The sequence below is a fragment of the Moschus berezovskii genome, chromosome X, assembly GCF_049115385.1.
Source record: "Moschus berezovskii isolate FMDL1 chromosome X, NW_MosBer_1.0, whole genome shotgun sequence".
NCBI lineage: Eukaryota > Metazoa > Chordata > Mammalia > Artiodactyla > Moschidae > Moschus > Moschus berezovskii.
The window spans coordinates 45,286,887-45,301,047 of NC_142488.1; the positions used below are offsets into that span (position 1 = coordinate 45,286,887).

Here is a 14,161-nt window from a genome sequence, read left to right on the forward strand (position 1 = left end):
AAAGTAATTAAAGAAATAATCAAAATATCTGTGGATGTTCTTTGCCAATTTTTAACTGAGTTTTGGGTTTTAACTAATTGAGTTGTAGGAGTTCCTTATATATTTTAGAAATTATCACATTATGGTTTGAAAATATTTTCTCCCATTTAACAGGTTGCTTTTTTGTACTGTTGTTTTTTTCTTTTGCTGTGCAAAGGCTTTTTGGTTTTATGTTTTCTATTTTTGCTTTCCTGTCCATGTTTTTGGTGTCTATCCAAAAAATCATTGTCAAGACCAACATCAAGAAATATTTCCCCAATGTTTTTGTCTAGGATTTTTACAGTTTTGAGTCACATGTTCAAGTCTTCAGTCCACTTTGAACTGATTTGCACGTATGGCATAAAGTAGGAGTTCAATTTTATTCTTTTTCATGTGGATATCCAGCTTTCACATCATTCATTGAAGAAATTATCCTTTACCAATTGTGTATTTTTGGAATCCTTGAAGATATATTGAATATATATATATAGGTGTTTTTGAGCTCCCCATCCTATTGCATTCATCTACATGTCTGTCTTTATGCCAGCACCAAACTGTTTTAATTATTATAGCTTTGTAATATATTTTGAATCAGGAATTGTGATGTCTCCAGCTTTGTTCTTCTCTCTCATGGGTATACTGTGGATCCCCATGAATTTTAGGATTGTTCTTTTTTCCTGTTTCCATAAAAAAATGCTACTGGAATTTTAATAGGAGCACATTGAATCTATAGATGGACTTTAGTAAAATGAACATGTTATTAATATTGTCTTCCATTCCAAGAATACAGAATGTCTATTTATTTATGTCTTCTTTAATTTCTTTCAGTAATGTTTTGTAGTTTTCAGTGTACCAGTATTTTACCTCCTTGGTTAAGTTTATATCTAACTATTGTATTCTTTTTGAAGCAATTGTAAATGAGATTGCTTGCTTAATTTCTTTTTCATATAGTTTGTTGTTAGTACATAGAAACATAATTTACTTTTGTGCGTTGATTTTGTATCCTACAAATGAATTCACTTATTAGATGTAAAAGCTGTTTGTGGAGTCTTTAGGGTTTTTACATATAAGATGATCTCATCTGCAAACAGGAATAATTTTACTTTCTCTTTCCTGATTTGGAGGGATTAATTAGTTAAGCCTAATTGCTCTAGCTAGGACTTCCACTACTACGTTGACTAGAAGTGGTGAATATAAACATCTCTTGTTCCTGATCTTAGATAAAAAGCTTTCAGCTTTCCCCCCTTAAGTATAATATTAGCTATGAGCCTTGTGAGCCTTCAATATATGGTTGATATGTTGAGGTAAATTCCTTCTATACCTTGTCAATAGTTTTTATCATTAAAGTATGTTGAATTTTTTCACATGATTTTTCTGCATCTATAAAGATGATCATGTGACTTTTCCCCTTCATTTTGTTAGTGTGGTGTATCACATTGATTGGTTTACATATGTTAAACCATTCTTGTATCCCAGATAAATACCACTTGGTCATGGTGTCTGATCCTCTTATTTTATTGTTGAATTTTTTTCCCAGTGATTTACAGAGGACTTTCCCATGGATTTTGTTACACATATTGATTTGTAGTTTACCTTTCTTGTAGTGGAAGGCTTAATATTGTTAAATATCCATTCTGACTTGAAGCTATCTATAGAGTCAATGCAATTCTATGAAAACCCCAATGGCATTTTTTTTTTTTACAGAAACAGAAATAGCAAGCCTAAAATTTATGTGGAAACATAAAAGACCCATAATAGCTAAAGCAATCTTGAAAAAGAAGGGCAAAACTGGAGACTTCACAATTCCTGATTAAAAATATAATATGAAGCTACAGTAACTAAACCAGTATTGTATGGCATACAGAGAGACATATAGATCAATGGAATAGAGGGCCAGAAATAAACCCACACATATACAGTCAACATATCTTTGACAAGGCTGCCAAGAATACACAATGGGGAAAGGATAGTTTCTTCAACAAACAGTTTTGTGAAAATTGGATATCCACATGCAAAAAATGAAATTGAATTTCTATCTTACACCATACATGAAAATCAATGTAAAGTGGACTGAAGACTTAAATGTATGACTTGGAATTATAAAACACCTAGAAGAAAAAAAGGGAAAAATCTTCTTGACAATGATTTCTTAAATACCAAAAGCACTGGTAACAAAGCAAAAGCAGACAAATAGGACTACATCAAACTAAAATGACTCTGCACAGCAAAGAAAATAAACAACATATTAAAAAGGCAATTTATGCCACTCCAGTATTCTTGCCTGGAAAATTCCATGGACAGAGAAGCCTGGTAGGCTATAGTCCCTGGGGTCCGAAAGAGTCAGACATGCACACATCTATGGAATGGGAGAAAATATTTGGAAACCATGTATCTAAGGGCTTAATTTCCAAAATATATAAGAAACTTCTCTGCTCAGTAGTAAAAATTTTAAAAATTAAAAAAATAAAAACATATAGAGATTGAAAAAATGGTCAAAGGACTTGCATAGACATGTTCTCAAAGAAGTCATACAAATGGCCAACAGGTATAAAAAGTATTCTCCACATCACTAATTATCAGGGAAATCCAAATCTTAATCATAATAACATATCACTTCACTCCTGTTTAGAGAGCTATTCTAGAAGAAATAAAAGATGATTAGTATTGGCAAGAATAAAGAGAAACTGGACCTACAGTAAACTGTTAGGAATAAAAATGATTTAGTCACTATGGAAAACTACCATATGATCCAGCAATCCCACTTCTGGCTACATGTTCAAAATAATTGAAATCAGGATCTTGACGAGATATCAGTACTCTCATATTCATTGTAGCATTATTCCCAAAGGCTGTGATAATTGAAACAATCTAAGTGTCTGAGGATGGATACAGAGATAAAGAAAATGTGGTATGTATTTTTTTGTATATACACAGACACACACAAGAACATTATTCAGCCCTAAAAAGAATGGGAATTCTGCCATATGTGACAAGATGGATAAATCTGGAGGACATTTGCTAATTAAAATAATGTCTCAGAAGGACAAATTCTATATTTGCATGAATATGATGTGTATTAACTGGTCAAACTCATAGACAGATATAAGAATGGTGATTCCAGAGAGAATCACCAGAGAAAACAGGGAGCTGCTTTTCTATAGCTATAAAGTTTCATGTACATAAGATATGAATGGGCTTCCCTGGTGGCTCAGAGGTTAAAGTGTCTGCCTCCAATGAGGGAGACCCGGGTTCGATCCCTGGGTCGGGAAGATCCCCTGGAGAAGGAAACGGTAACCCACTCCAGTATTCTTGCCTGGAGAATCCCATGGACGGAGAAGCCTGGTGGGCTACAGTCCACGGGGTCGCATAGAGTCGGACACGACTGAGCGACGGAACGGCACAGAAGATATGAATAAATCCTAGAAACTTGTACAACAATAAGCCTATAGCTAAGATTAGTATATTGTGCCTTTAATTAGCCCCAAATTAGAATAAATAAATACATTTAAAAAAAAAAGGAAAAAATTAAGTACAGAGCTCATGGTGTTTTTGCCAGTTAGAAAACTAAGGCTGAGGTCTCCCCTAAAAGAAGAAATTTTGCTTTACAAGCTTCAGACCTACAAGCCCTATCCAAAGACATCTTTGGTCTATGCCCACGAGTTCAAGCCTATCCATGATGTTTGAACCTGAATGCCTGGAGTGCTTAGCCAGCCTTCACAATCACATAATGCAATTCTTATAATAAATTTCTTAATAATAATTTATCTCTTATTGGTTATGCTTCTCTTATTGAACCCTGACTGATACAAGGAATTATAGTTAGATTCTGTATTCTTCAACTGGAGTGTTTTTGATGATAAATTATTTTTAAGAAAGCAAGTTACAGAGTAATATGTATAGTATAATTATTATATTTTAGTATAATATTTATATTTTTATAAATAAAGTCTTACGTGTACACGTTTATATGAACTTGAGATTAGTATGAAAAGAAACACATCAAATTAATACTGATTATCTCACACAGCATAGGAGCAACAGAGAAGGGAACAGAATGCTAAACTTTATTATATTTCCATAGTGCTTAAATGCTTATTATGACTATGTATTTTATAATTAAAAAGTAAAAATAAAAAACAAAAATTATAGTAAATCCACATGACAGCCATAAAAATAATGATTAAATAGTAAATGATTTAGAGAAATGTTAATGGTATAATTTTAAGTGACAAAGATATAAATTTATATCTGTCATGAAGTGGCAGAGGTTGGGGGAGACAGAAATAAAGATTCAGGCGCTCTAATATATTTTTTCTTTTTCATTTAGACACATAGGAAAAAAGATGGGAAGGAAATATACCAAAATATTTATAAAATTTATCTCTGGGTAGTATGGTCATGTGTGATTTTTAGGTTTCTTCCCTTGTATTTTTGTGTTTTTTCCCCAAAATTGCTTTCAAAGAAAATGACTTACTGTTATAATCAGACCAAATTCTTAATATTTTTAAAAAGACGACCTGTTGGGAAGCAATTTCTGGAAGCTTTTCTATAGTGTGGGAGATATGTTGGAACCAGAGTGAATGGTATGAATCTTCTAGTTGATCTAGGATCTTCAAAAAACACACTAAAACAATTCCTCTAATAGCACTAACAATCTAGGCAGTGTCAGAGATTGTTGGTGCCTTCCATTAGGAGAAGCAGCCAGTAGAATTTTTGTAATGATTCTACATCATGTTCTAAAGCAGTGCCCAAATGCTAAAAGCAAACTGAATTCAATGGGACTTAAAGTGAATTATCAATGAGTACTCTACCCCAAACCTGAGAAGACTTAGATAAGACTAAGCAGTGTCTTTCTGATGATCCTTCCTTGCCTCTGGACAATTTCAATTCCCAATACTTCAGATAGGAGAATATATTTGTACCAGGACTCAAATGGTAGGGCCATTTTTTTTAGAGGCAGTTTCTTCCAACTTGAATACAGATGTTTTAAGGTATAATTCTCCTCCTTTAAGAGCGAGGTAAAACTAGAAACTCTGGTGTCTTCTCAAGGAATTTCAAAGCCTGGCTGTATTGTATTTTTATGCCAGAAAGGCAGGACCATGAGCAGGAGACCGGATAGTACTTTGTAAACCACAAGGTTAAATGCTAAATCCCACAGTTGGAAAGCAGTATAAAAAGTATCTCTACCAGCTATATTCCCTTTGGAAAGGAGAATGCTGCTGCTGCTAAGTCACTTCAGTCGTATCCGACTCTGTGTTACCCCATAGATGGAAGCCCATCAGGCTTCCCGTCCCTGGGATTCTCCAGGCAAGAACACTGGAGTGGGTTGCCATTTCCTTCTCCAATGTGTGAAAGTGAAAAGTGAAAGTGAAGTCGCTCAGTTGTGTCCGACCCTTAGCGACCCCACAGACTGCAGCCTTCCAGGCTCCTCCATCCATGGGATTTTCTAGGCAAGAGTACTGGAGTGGTTTGCCATTGCCTTCTCCAGGAAAGGAGAATAACTTATTTCAAATAAAAGAGTATGGTTTAGTGTGATTCTACATCATGCAAATGGTCCTGGTTTTAAATCATGCAAGTGGACCTGTTATATTTTCTATAATTTACTTTAAAATACTTTTATACAGAGAACATGATATATATAAGAACATTAATAGGGGCATTTAGTTAATACCTAAAGTGATCTAATCAGGAATACACACTCAGGAAGTGATTTGTTAACATACTGAACATTCAGAAGTCTTTGGTCAAGAGTCCACAACTACCAGCAATTCAGTCGCCTTAATTCATGAGGCCTAATTAGTCTAATACAAGTAAAAATGAATTTTCACTGATAAAAAAGAATGCTGTACAAGATGTGCCCTCTCCACAAATGTCATAAAGGCACTTTAGCCTTCACAAGAACTGGGTATAAGAATCCAGTGAACTCTATAGCCTATATATATATACTTCAGAAGGAAGCCTGAAGTTTAAGATTGAAAATGGGTACTATATTTTGGCCTAATCAGAGGATTTTGTCACCAGACTTTGACTAGGAAGTTAGCTGAAAGTGAAAGTCTGTCAGCCGCGTCTGACTCTTTGCAACTCCATGAACTGTATATAGTCCATGGAATTCTCCAGGCCAGAATACTAGAGTAGGTGCCCGTTCCCTTCTGCAAAATTACCAGATCTGCCTCGACTAACCTAAACTTTTCACAGAAGATGCTGTCGTGTATCTAAGGACAGAATTGCAACTTCACTGAATACAGAACAGGCTGTATGACTGCTTTTGTGTTTGTTTGCTAATACACTTTTGTATGTTTGGGAGAATTGAGCCTGAGGTTTGATTTAAGTGTAATAATCTCATCTAGTAGTGATAATGTAGGGGAAATCAACCTCTAAGTATCACTTAACCCTGACTAATAGAAACTATTGTTATCTGTCAAAAAGAACCTAATAATAGGAAACCACCAAAGTGGATTATATCAGTTTGCAACACAAATCTCTCTGCCTCTAGTAAAATGAAAACTAATTTAACTCTTCTATGTTCTTCATAGCCATATTCTTCTTTCTCCTCTCAGGTCACTTACCAATTTTTTCATCTTCCTGTACCATTTTCCTCTCTTCTCTGAAAGCTCTGAGCCAGCGTATCTTCTCCTCCAATTTCTTGGCAAAGAACAGATGTATCTCCTCAGTCTCCTTGTTATGAAGCTTGAAGGCATTTTTCATGCTTACATTAAAGTCATCATCTCTGCCATCTTCAATGTCCACTACCTCATATTTATCCATATCAATGCGGCCTTTGTAGTACAGGATGTCTCTCCGGATCAGGTCCTAGACAGAAAGAAAGAGAAGGCTTTTTGTTGGAGGTATGTGGAGAGTGGGTACAAGGACAGTTGGCACATAGGTACAGCAGAATGCTAACATTGCCATTGTTCTGGTGTATCAGTGAGAGGTGGTTTGGTTTAAATCTGGGCAGGTTACCTTAGCTTATGACACTAACAGCTGGCTAACTAGATGCTATTAGAGAAACCCTCTGGCCTACATCCATGGATTTTGTCTCAGATCTCAGCCTCAATGCACTTATGTGTTTACAACAAGACTGCTGATGTGAAGTAGGAAGCAGTAAGCCACACAAGCAATACTACAAAGGGCTTTTCCTCTTCCGAAATATTTGCAAGCCTTCCAGAAGTATGAAATGAACTGACTAGTTGCCTGAGTATATTCAGGAATCTAAGTGGGCCACTGAGACTGGCATATCACAGGGGGGATGAGTGATAAGAGTAGCTAGATTGCTGCTGGCCAGGAAGGATTACCTAGGGAAGGATGAACACTTAGAATTCTGGGTGTTTTTCGAAAAGGACTTGTCTAGCAGGAGACATGTGGGGAAAGTGAATAAAAAGCTTCATATGTTGACATAGATCAATCTCACAAATTCTATTGCATGAGAAAAAAGTAGTAGTTGGATAAAAAGAATATATTGCCTATCCATTATGATTGTCATTTTTATTCTTGGGTATGTGGAAGTGAGATTTAAGGGACTAGATTTAAGGGACTAAATCTGATAGATAGAGTGCCTGATGAACTATGGATGGAGGTTCGTGACACTGTACAGGAGACAAGGATCAAGACCATTCGCATGGAAAAGAAATGCAAAAAAGCAAAACGGCTGTCTGAGGAAGCCTTACAAAAAGCTGTGAAAAGAGGAGAAGCAAAAACCAAAGGAGAAAAGGAAAGATAAAAGCATCTGAATGCAGAGTTCCAAAGAATAGCAAGGAGAGACAAGAAAGCCTTCCTCAGCGATCAATGCAAAGAAACAGAAGAAAAAAATAGAATAGGAAAGACAAGAGATCTCTTCAAAAAAATTAGAGATACCAAGGAAATATTTCATGGAAAGATGGGATCGATAAAGGACAGAAATGGTATGGACAGAATGGAAGCAGAAGATATTAAGCTGAGGGAGCAAGAAAACACAGAAGAACTGTACAAAAAAGATCTTCACGACCAAGATAATCACGATGGTGTGATTACTCACCTAGAACCAGACATCCTGGACTGTGAAGTCAAGTGGGCCTTAGAAAGCATCACTACGAACAAAGCTAGTGGAGGTGACGGAAATCCAGTTATCTCAAATCCTAAAAGATGATGCTGTGAAAGTGCTGCACTCAATATGCCAGCAAATTTGGAAAATTCAGCAGTGGCCACAGGACTGGAAAAGGCCAGTTTTCATTCTAATCCCAAAGATGGGCAATGTCAAAGAATGCTCAAACTAACACACAATTGCACTCATCTCACACGCTAGTAAAGTCATGCTCAAAATTCTCCAAGCCAGGCTTCAGCAATATGTGAACCATGAACTTCCAGATGTTCAAGCTGGTTTTCGAAAAGGCAGAGGAACCAGAGATCAAATTGCCAACATACGCTGGATCATTAAAAAAGCAAGAGAGTTCCAGAAAAAAGTCTATTTCTGCCTTATTGACTACGCCAAAGCCTTTGACTGTGTGGATCACAATAAACTGTGGAACATTCTGAAAGAGATGGGAATACCAGACCACCTGGCCTGCCTCTTGAGAAACCTATGTGCAGGTCAGGAAGCAACAGTTAGAACTGGACATGGAAAAACATACTGGTTCCAAATACGAAAAGGAGTGCGTCAAGGCTGTATATTTTCAGCCTGCTTATTTAACTTATATGCAGAGTACATCATGAGGAACGCTGAGCTGGAAGAAGCACAACCTGGAATCAAGATTGTTGGGAGAAATATCAGTAACTTCAGATATGCAGATGACACCACCCTTATGGCAGAAAGTGAAGAGGAACTAAAGAGACTCTTGATGAAAGTGAAAGAGGAGAGTGAAAAGGTTGGCCTGAAGCTCAACATTCAGAAAACTAAGATCATGGCATCTGGTCCTATCACTTAATGGGAAATAGATGGAGAAACAGTGGAAAGAGTGGCTGAGTTTATTTTTTTGGGCTCCAAAATCACTGCGGGTGCTGATTGCAGCAATGAAATTAAAAGACGCTTACTCCTTGGAAGGAAAGTTATGACCAACCTAGATAGCATATTAAAAAGCAGAGACATTACTTTGCCAACAATGGTCCATCTAGTCAAGGCTATGGTTTTTCCATTGGCCATATATGGATGTGAGAGTTGGACTGTGAAGAAAGCTGATCGCTGAAGAATTGATGCTTTTGAACTGTGGTGCTGGAGAAGACTCTTAAGAGTCCCTTGGACTGCAACGAGATCCAACCAGTCCATTCTAAAGGAGATCAGTCCTGGGTGTTATTTGGAAGGACTGATGGTGAAGCTGAAACTCCAATACTTTGGCCACCTCATGCGACGAGTTGACTCACTGGAAAAGAGTCTGATTCTGGGAGGGATTGGGGGCAGGAGGAGAAGGGGACGACAGAGAATGAGATGGCTGGATGGCATCACTGACTCAATGGACATGAGTTTGAGTGAACTCCGGGAGTTGGTGTTGGACAGGGAGGCCTGGCGTGCTGTGATTCATGGGGTTGCAAAGAGTCGGACATGACTGAGCGACTGAACTAAACTGAACTGATACGGAATTGAATTAAACCCAGTCCATTAGACACTAATAATTACTCAATGCATAGTGCCTTTATATCTCTATTCATTTACTTGCTTGCTGCTGCTGCTGCTGCTGTGTCACTTCAGTAGTGTCCGACTCTGTGTGACCCCATAGACGGAAGTCCACCAGGCTCTCCCATCCCTGGGATTCTCCAGGCAAGAACACTGTAGTGGGTTGCCATTTCCTTCTCCAGTGTGTGAAAGTGAAAAGTGAAAGTGAAGTCGCTCAGTCGTGTCCGACCCCTAGCGACCCCACGGACTGCAGCCTACCAGGCTCCTCCATCCATGGTATTCTCCAGGCAAGACTACTGGAGTGGCTTGCCATTGCCTTCTCCGATTTACTTGCTTACTTACTTTTAATGACGTATTAAATTTTGATGAACCCACTGCCCATTCCAAAACCTATAACACCAAGGCAGCCCACATATTAAATCACATGCTCAAAATTCCTCTGCTTTCTATTCTATATAATTTTATCTCATCTACATGTATTCTGTTTATGTAAAGTTTTAAAAATACAAAACAATGCCACATAATATTTAGGGATATATACAAAAATTATGAGAAAAATACAACAAGGATACATGCCAAATTCAAGGGAATACAAATAGGAGAATGGGGACAAGAGAAAAGGAGGGAAATGGATGGAAGGGGAGAGGAGGAAGATGATATTTATAAAGATTTATTTCTTAAATTGAATGGTTTGCTTTGGAAACAAGCAGAGATCATTTTGTCGTTTTTGAGATTATATCCAAATTCTGCACTTCAAAATCTTTTGTTGACTATGAGCGCTACTCCATTTCTTCAAAGGGATACAAAATAAAGCAGGGCAAAGGCTAATAGAGTTTTGCCAAGAGAACGCACTGCTAATAGAAAACACCCTCTTCCAACAACACAAGAGACGACTCTACACATGACTCTACACTCTACAAGACTCTACAGAGTACACATCACCAGATGGTCAATACTGAAATCAGATGGATTATATTCTTTGCAGCCAACAATGGAGAAGCTCTATACAGTCAACAAAAGCAAGACTGGGAGCTAACTGTGGCTCAGTTCAGTCGCTCCGTCGTGTCTGACTCTTTGCAACCCATTGATCCGCAGCACGCTAGCTCTCCCTGTCCATTGAAACTCCCGGAGTCCAACCAAACCCCTGTCCATTGAGTCGATGATGCCATCCAACCATCTCATCCTCTGTTGTCCCCTTTTCCTCCTGCCCTCAATCTTTACCAGCATCAGGGTCTTTTCAAATGAGTCAGCTCTTCACATCAGGTGGCCAAAGCATTTGAGTTTCAGCTTCAACATCAGTCCTTCCAATGAACACCCAGGATCGATCTCCTTTAGGATGGACTGGTTGGATCTCCTTGCAGTCCAAGGGACTCTCAACAGTCTTCTCCAACACCACAGTTCAAAAGCATCAACTCTTCAGTGATCAGCTTTCTTTATAGTCCAACTCTCACATCCATACATGACCACTGGCAAAAACATAGCCTTGACTAGACGGACCTATGTTGGCAAAGTAATGTCTCTGCTTTTTAATATGCTGTCTAGGTTGGTCATAACTTTCCTTCCAAGGAGTAAGCGTCTTTTAATTTCATGGCTGCAGTTACCATCTGCAGCGATTTTGGAGCCCAGAAATATAAAGTCAGCCACTGTTTCCCCATCTATTTGCCATGAAATGATGGGACTGGATGCCATGATCTTAGTTTTTTGAATGTTGAGCTTTAAACCAACATTTTCACTCTCCCCTTTCACTTTCATCAAGAGGCTCTTTAGTTCTTCTACACTTTCTGCCATAAGGGTGGTGTCATTTGCATGTCTGAAGTTGTTGATATTTCTCCTGGAAATCTTGATTCCAGCTTGTGCTTCTTCCAGCCCTGCATTTCTCATGATGTACTCTGCAAAGTTAAATAAGCAGGGTGACAATGTACAGCCTTGACACACTCCTTTTCCTATTTGGAACCAGTCTGTTGTTCCATGTCCATCTCTAACTGTCTCTTCCTGACCTGCATACAGGTTTCTCAAGAGGCAAGTCAGGTGGTCTGGGATTCCCATCTCTTTCAGAATGTTCCACAGTTTATTGTGATCCACACAGTCAAAGGCTTTGGCATAGTCAATAAAGCAGAAATATATGTTTTTCTGGAACTCTCTTGCTTTCTCCATGATCCAGCGGATGTTGGCAATTTGATCTCTGGTTCTTCTGCCTTTTCCAAAATCAGCTTGAACATCTCCAAGCTCACGGTTCACATATGGCTGAAGCCTGGCTTGGAGAATTTTAAGCATGACTTTAATAGTGTGTGAGATGAGTGCAATTGTGTGGTAGTTTGAGCATTCTTTGGCATTGCCCATCTTTGGGATTGGAATGAAGACTGACCTTTTCCAGTCCTGTGGCCACTGCTGAGTTTTCCAAATTTGCTGACATACCGAGGGCAGCACTTCCATAGCATCATGTTTTAGGATTTGAAATAGCTCAACTGGAATTCCATTACCTCCACTATCTTTGTTCATAGTTATTGTTCTTCAGGTCCACTTGACTTCACATTCCAGGGTGTCTGGCTCTAGGTGAGTGATCACACCATCGTGATTATCTGGGTTGTGAAGATCTTTTTTGTACAGTTCTTCTTGCCACCTCTTCTTAACATCTTAACATCTTCTGCTTCTGTTATGTCCATAAAATTTCTGTCCTTTATTGAACCCATCTTTGCAGGAAATATTTCCTTGGTATCTCTAATTTTCTGGAAGATATCCCTAGGTTTCCCCATTCTATTATTTTCCTCTATTTCTTTGCATTGATCACTGAGGAATGCTTTCTTATGGCTCAGATCATGAATTCCTTATGGCCAAACTCAGACTCAAATTGAAGAAAGTAGGGAAAACCATTAGACTATTCAGGTATAACCTAAATCAAATCCCTTATGATTATACAGTGGAATGACAAACAGATTCAAGGAATTAGACCTGATAGACAGAGTGCCTGAAGAACTATGGATGGAGGTTCATGACATTGTTTAGGAGGCAATGATCAAGACCATCCTCAAGAAAAAGAAATGCGAAAAGGCAAAAGGGTTGTCTGAGGAGGCCTTACAAATAGCTGAGAAAAGAAGAAAAGATAAAGGCAAAGGAGAAAAAGAAGGACATACCCATTTGAATGCAGAGTTCCAAACAGCAGGGAGAATAAGAAAGGCTTCCTCAATGATCAATGAAAAGAAATAGAGGAAAACAATAGGATGGGAAAGACTAGAGATCTTTTCAAGAAAATTAGACATACCAAGGGAATATTTCATGCAAAGATAGGCACAGTAAAGGACAGAAATCATATGGACCTAACGGAAACAGAAGTTATTAAGAAGATACACAGAAAATACAAAATACAGAATTTGTGTGGCAAAAATACACAGAAGAACGATACAAACAAGATCTTAATCACCCAGATAACCATGATACTGTGATCATTCACCTAGAGCCAGACATCCTGTAATGCAAAGTCAAGTGGGCGTTAGGAAGCATCAGTACCAACAAAGCTAGTGGAGGTGATGGAATTACAGTTGAGCTATTTCAAATCCTAATAGATGGGGGAGGAACATGATGGCGGAGAATAGGACGGTGAGACCACTTTCTCCCCCACAAATTCATCAAAAGAACATTTGAACGCGGAGTAACGTCCACAAAACAACTTCTGAATGCTGGCAGAGGACATCAGGCACCCAGAAATACAGCCCATTGTCTTCGAAAGGAGGTAGGAGAAAACATAAAAGATAAAAAGAGAGACAAAAGAGGTAAGGACGGAGCTCCGTCCTGGGAAGGGAGGCTTTAAAAAGAGAGAAGTTTCCAAACACCAGGAAACACTCTCACTGATGAATCTGCGGTGAGCCTTGGAACCTCAGAGGGCCACATTACCGGGAGGAAAAAAAAAGAAACAATTAAAACTCACAGAATACCCGCCAAATGGTAAATCCCAGCAGAGAAGTAGCGCAGACGCCTGCATACGCCATTAGCAAGTGGGGGCTGGGTAGGGAGGAGCCAGCTGAAATGCTCAGAGAGAGGACTGGGCTTGAATGACGCGAGGGCAATCTGAGAGAACTGGGGATAGCAAAGCAGACTGTGGGATAGCTTCCCCGTGAAAAGGCGGAAAGCTCTAACCTAAGACTCCGCCAGCCCCACTCACAGAACAAAGGGCTGAGCAGAGCGGGCTGGCTGCGGTCGGCCCATCCCCCATCCCCTGCTGAGACAGGCAGGGAGGGCAGCCAGAGCAGGAGGGGGCAACTGTGGCCCCAGAAAGGCATCTGATACAAACTGCAGGCAGGCTTCTTGCTAATCAAGACTTTTTGAGCTCAGGCCGGTCGATATCCACCTGAGAAGGTGCACCAGTTGTACACCTAGAAAACCGAGTGACAGGGACTGGGGACGCAATAAGTCGCAGCGACCGCGCTCGACAAACACTTGGTCACCTGAGCTGCTCGGAGCTGGGAAGGCACAAAATGCAGGCCCAACCATGTCTGCACCTTTGTGGAGTACCCGGGAAACTGAACTTGAGCTGCTCAGACCTGGGAAGTACATACAACCCAGCGCTGG

At 39.1% G+C, this 14,161-nt stretch overlaps 1 protein-coding gene across 7 annotated transcripts in view; it reads right to left on the reverse strand.

Annotated features, from left to right (window-relative positions):
- Positions 1-14,161, reverse strand: part of ARHGEF9 (Cdc42 guanine nucleotide exchange factor 9) — a 515,595-nt gene that overhangs the window by 20,214 nt on the left and 481,220 nt on the right. For all 7 annotated transcript variants that reach the window (XM_088834154.1, XM_055438785.2, XM_088834153.1 and 4 more), the window contains one exon: positions 6,585-6,828. In XM_088834154.1, the coding sequence (XP_088690280.1) occupies positions 6,585-6,828 (244 nt within the window). The remainder of the gene's footprint in view (positions 1-6,584; positions 6,829-14,161) is intronic.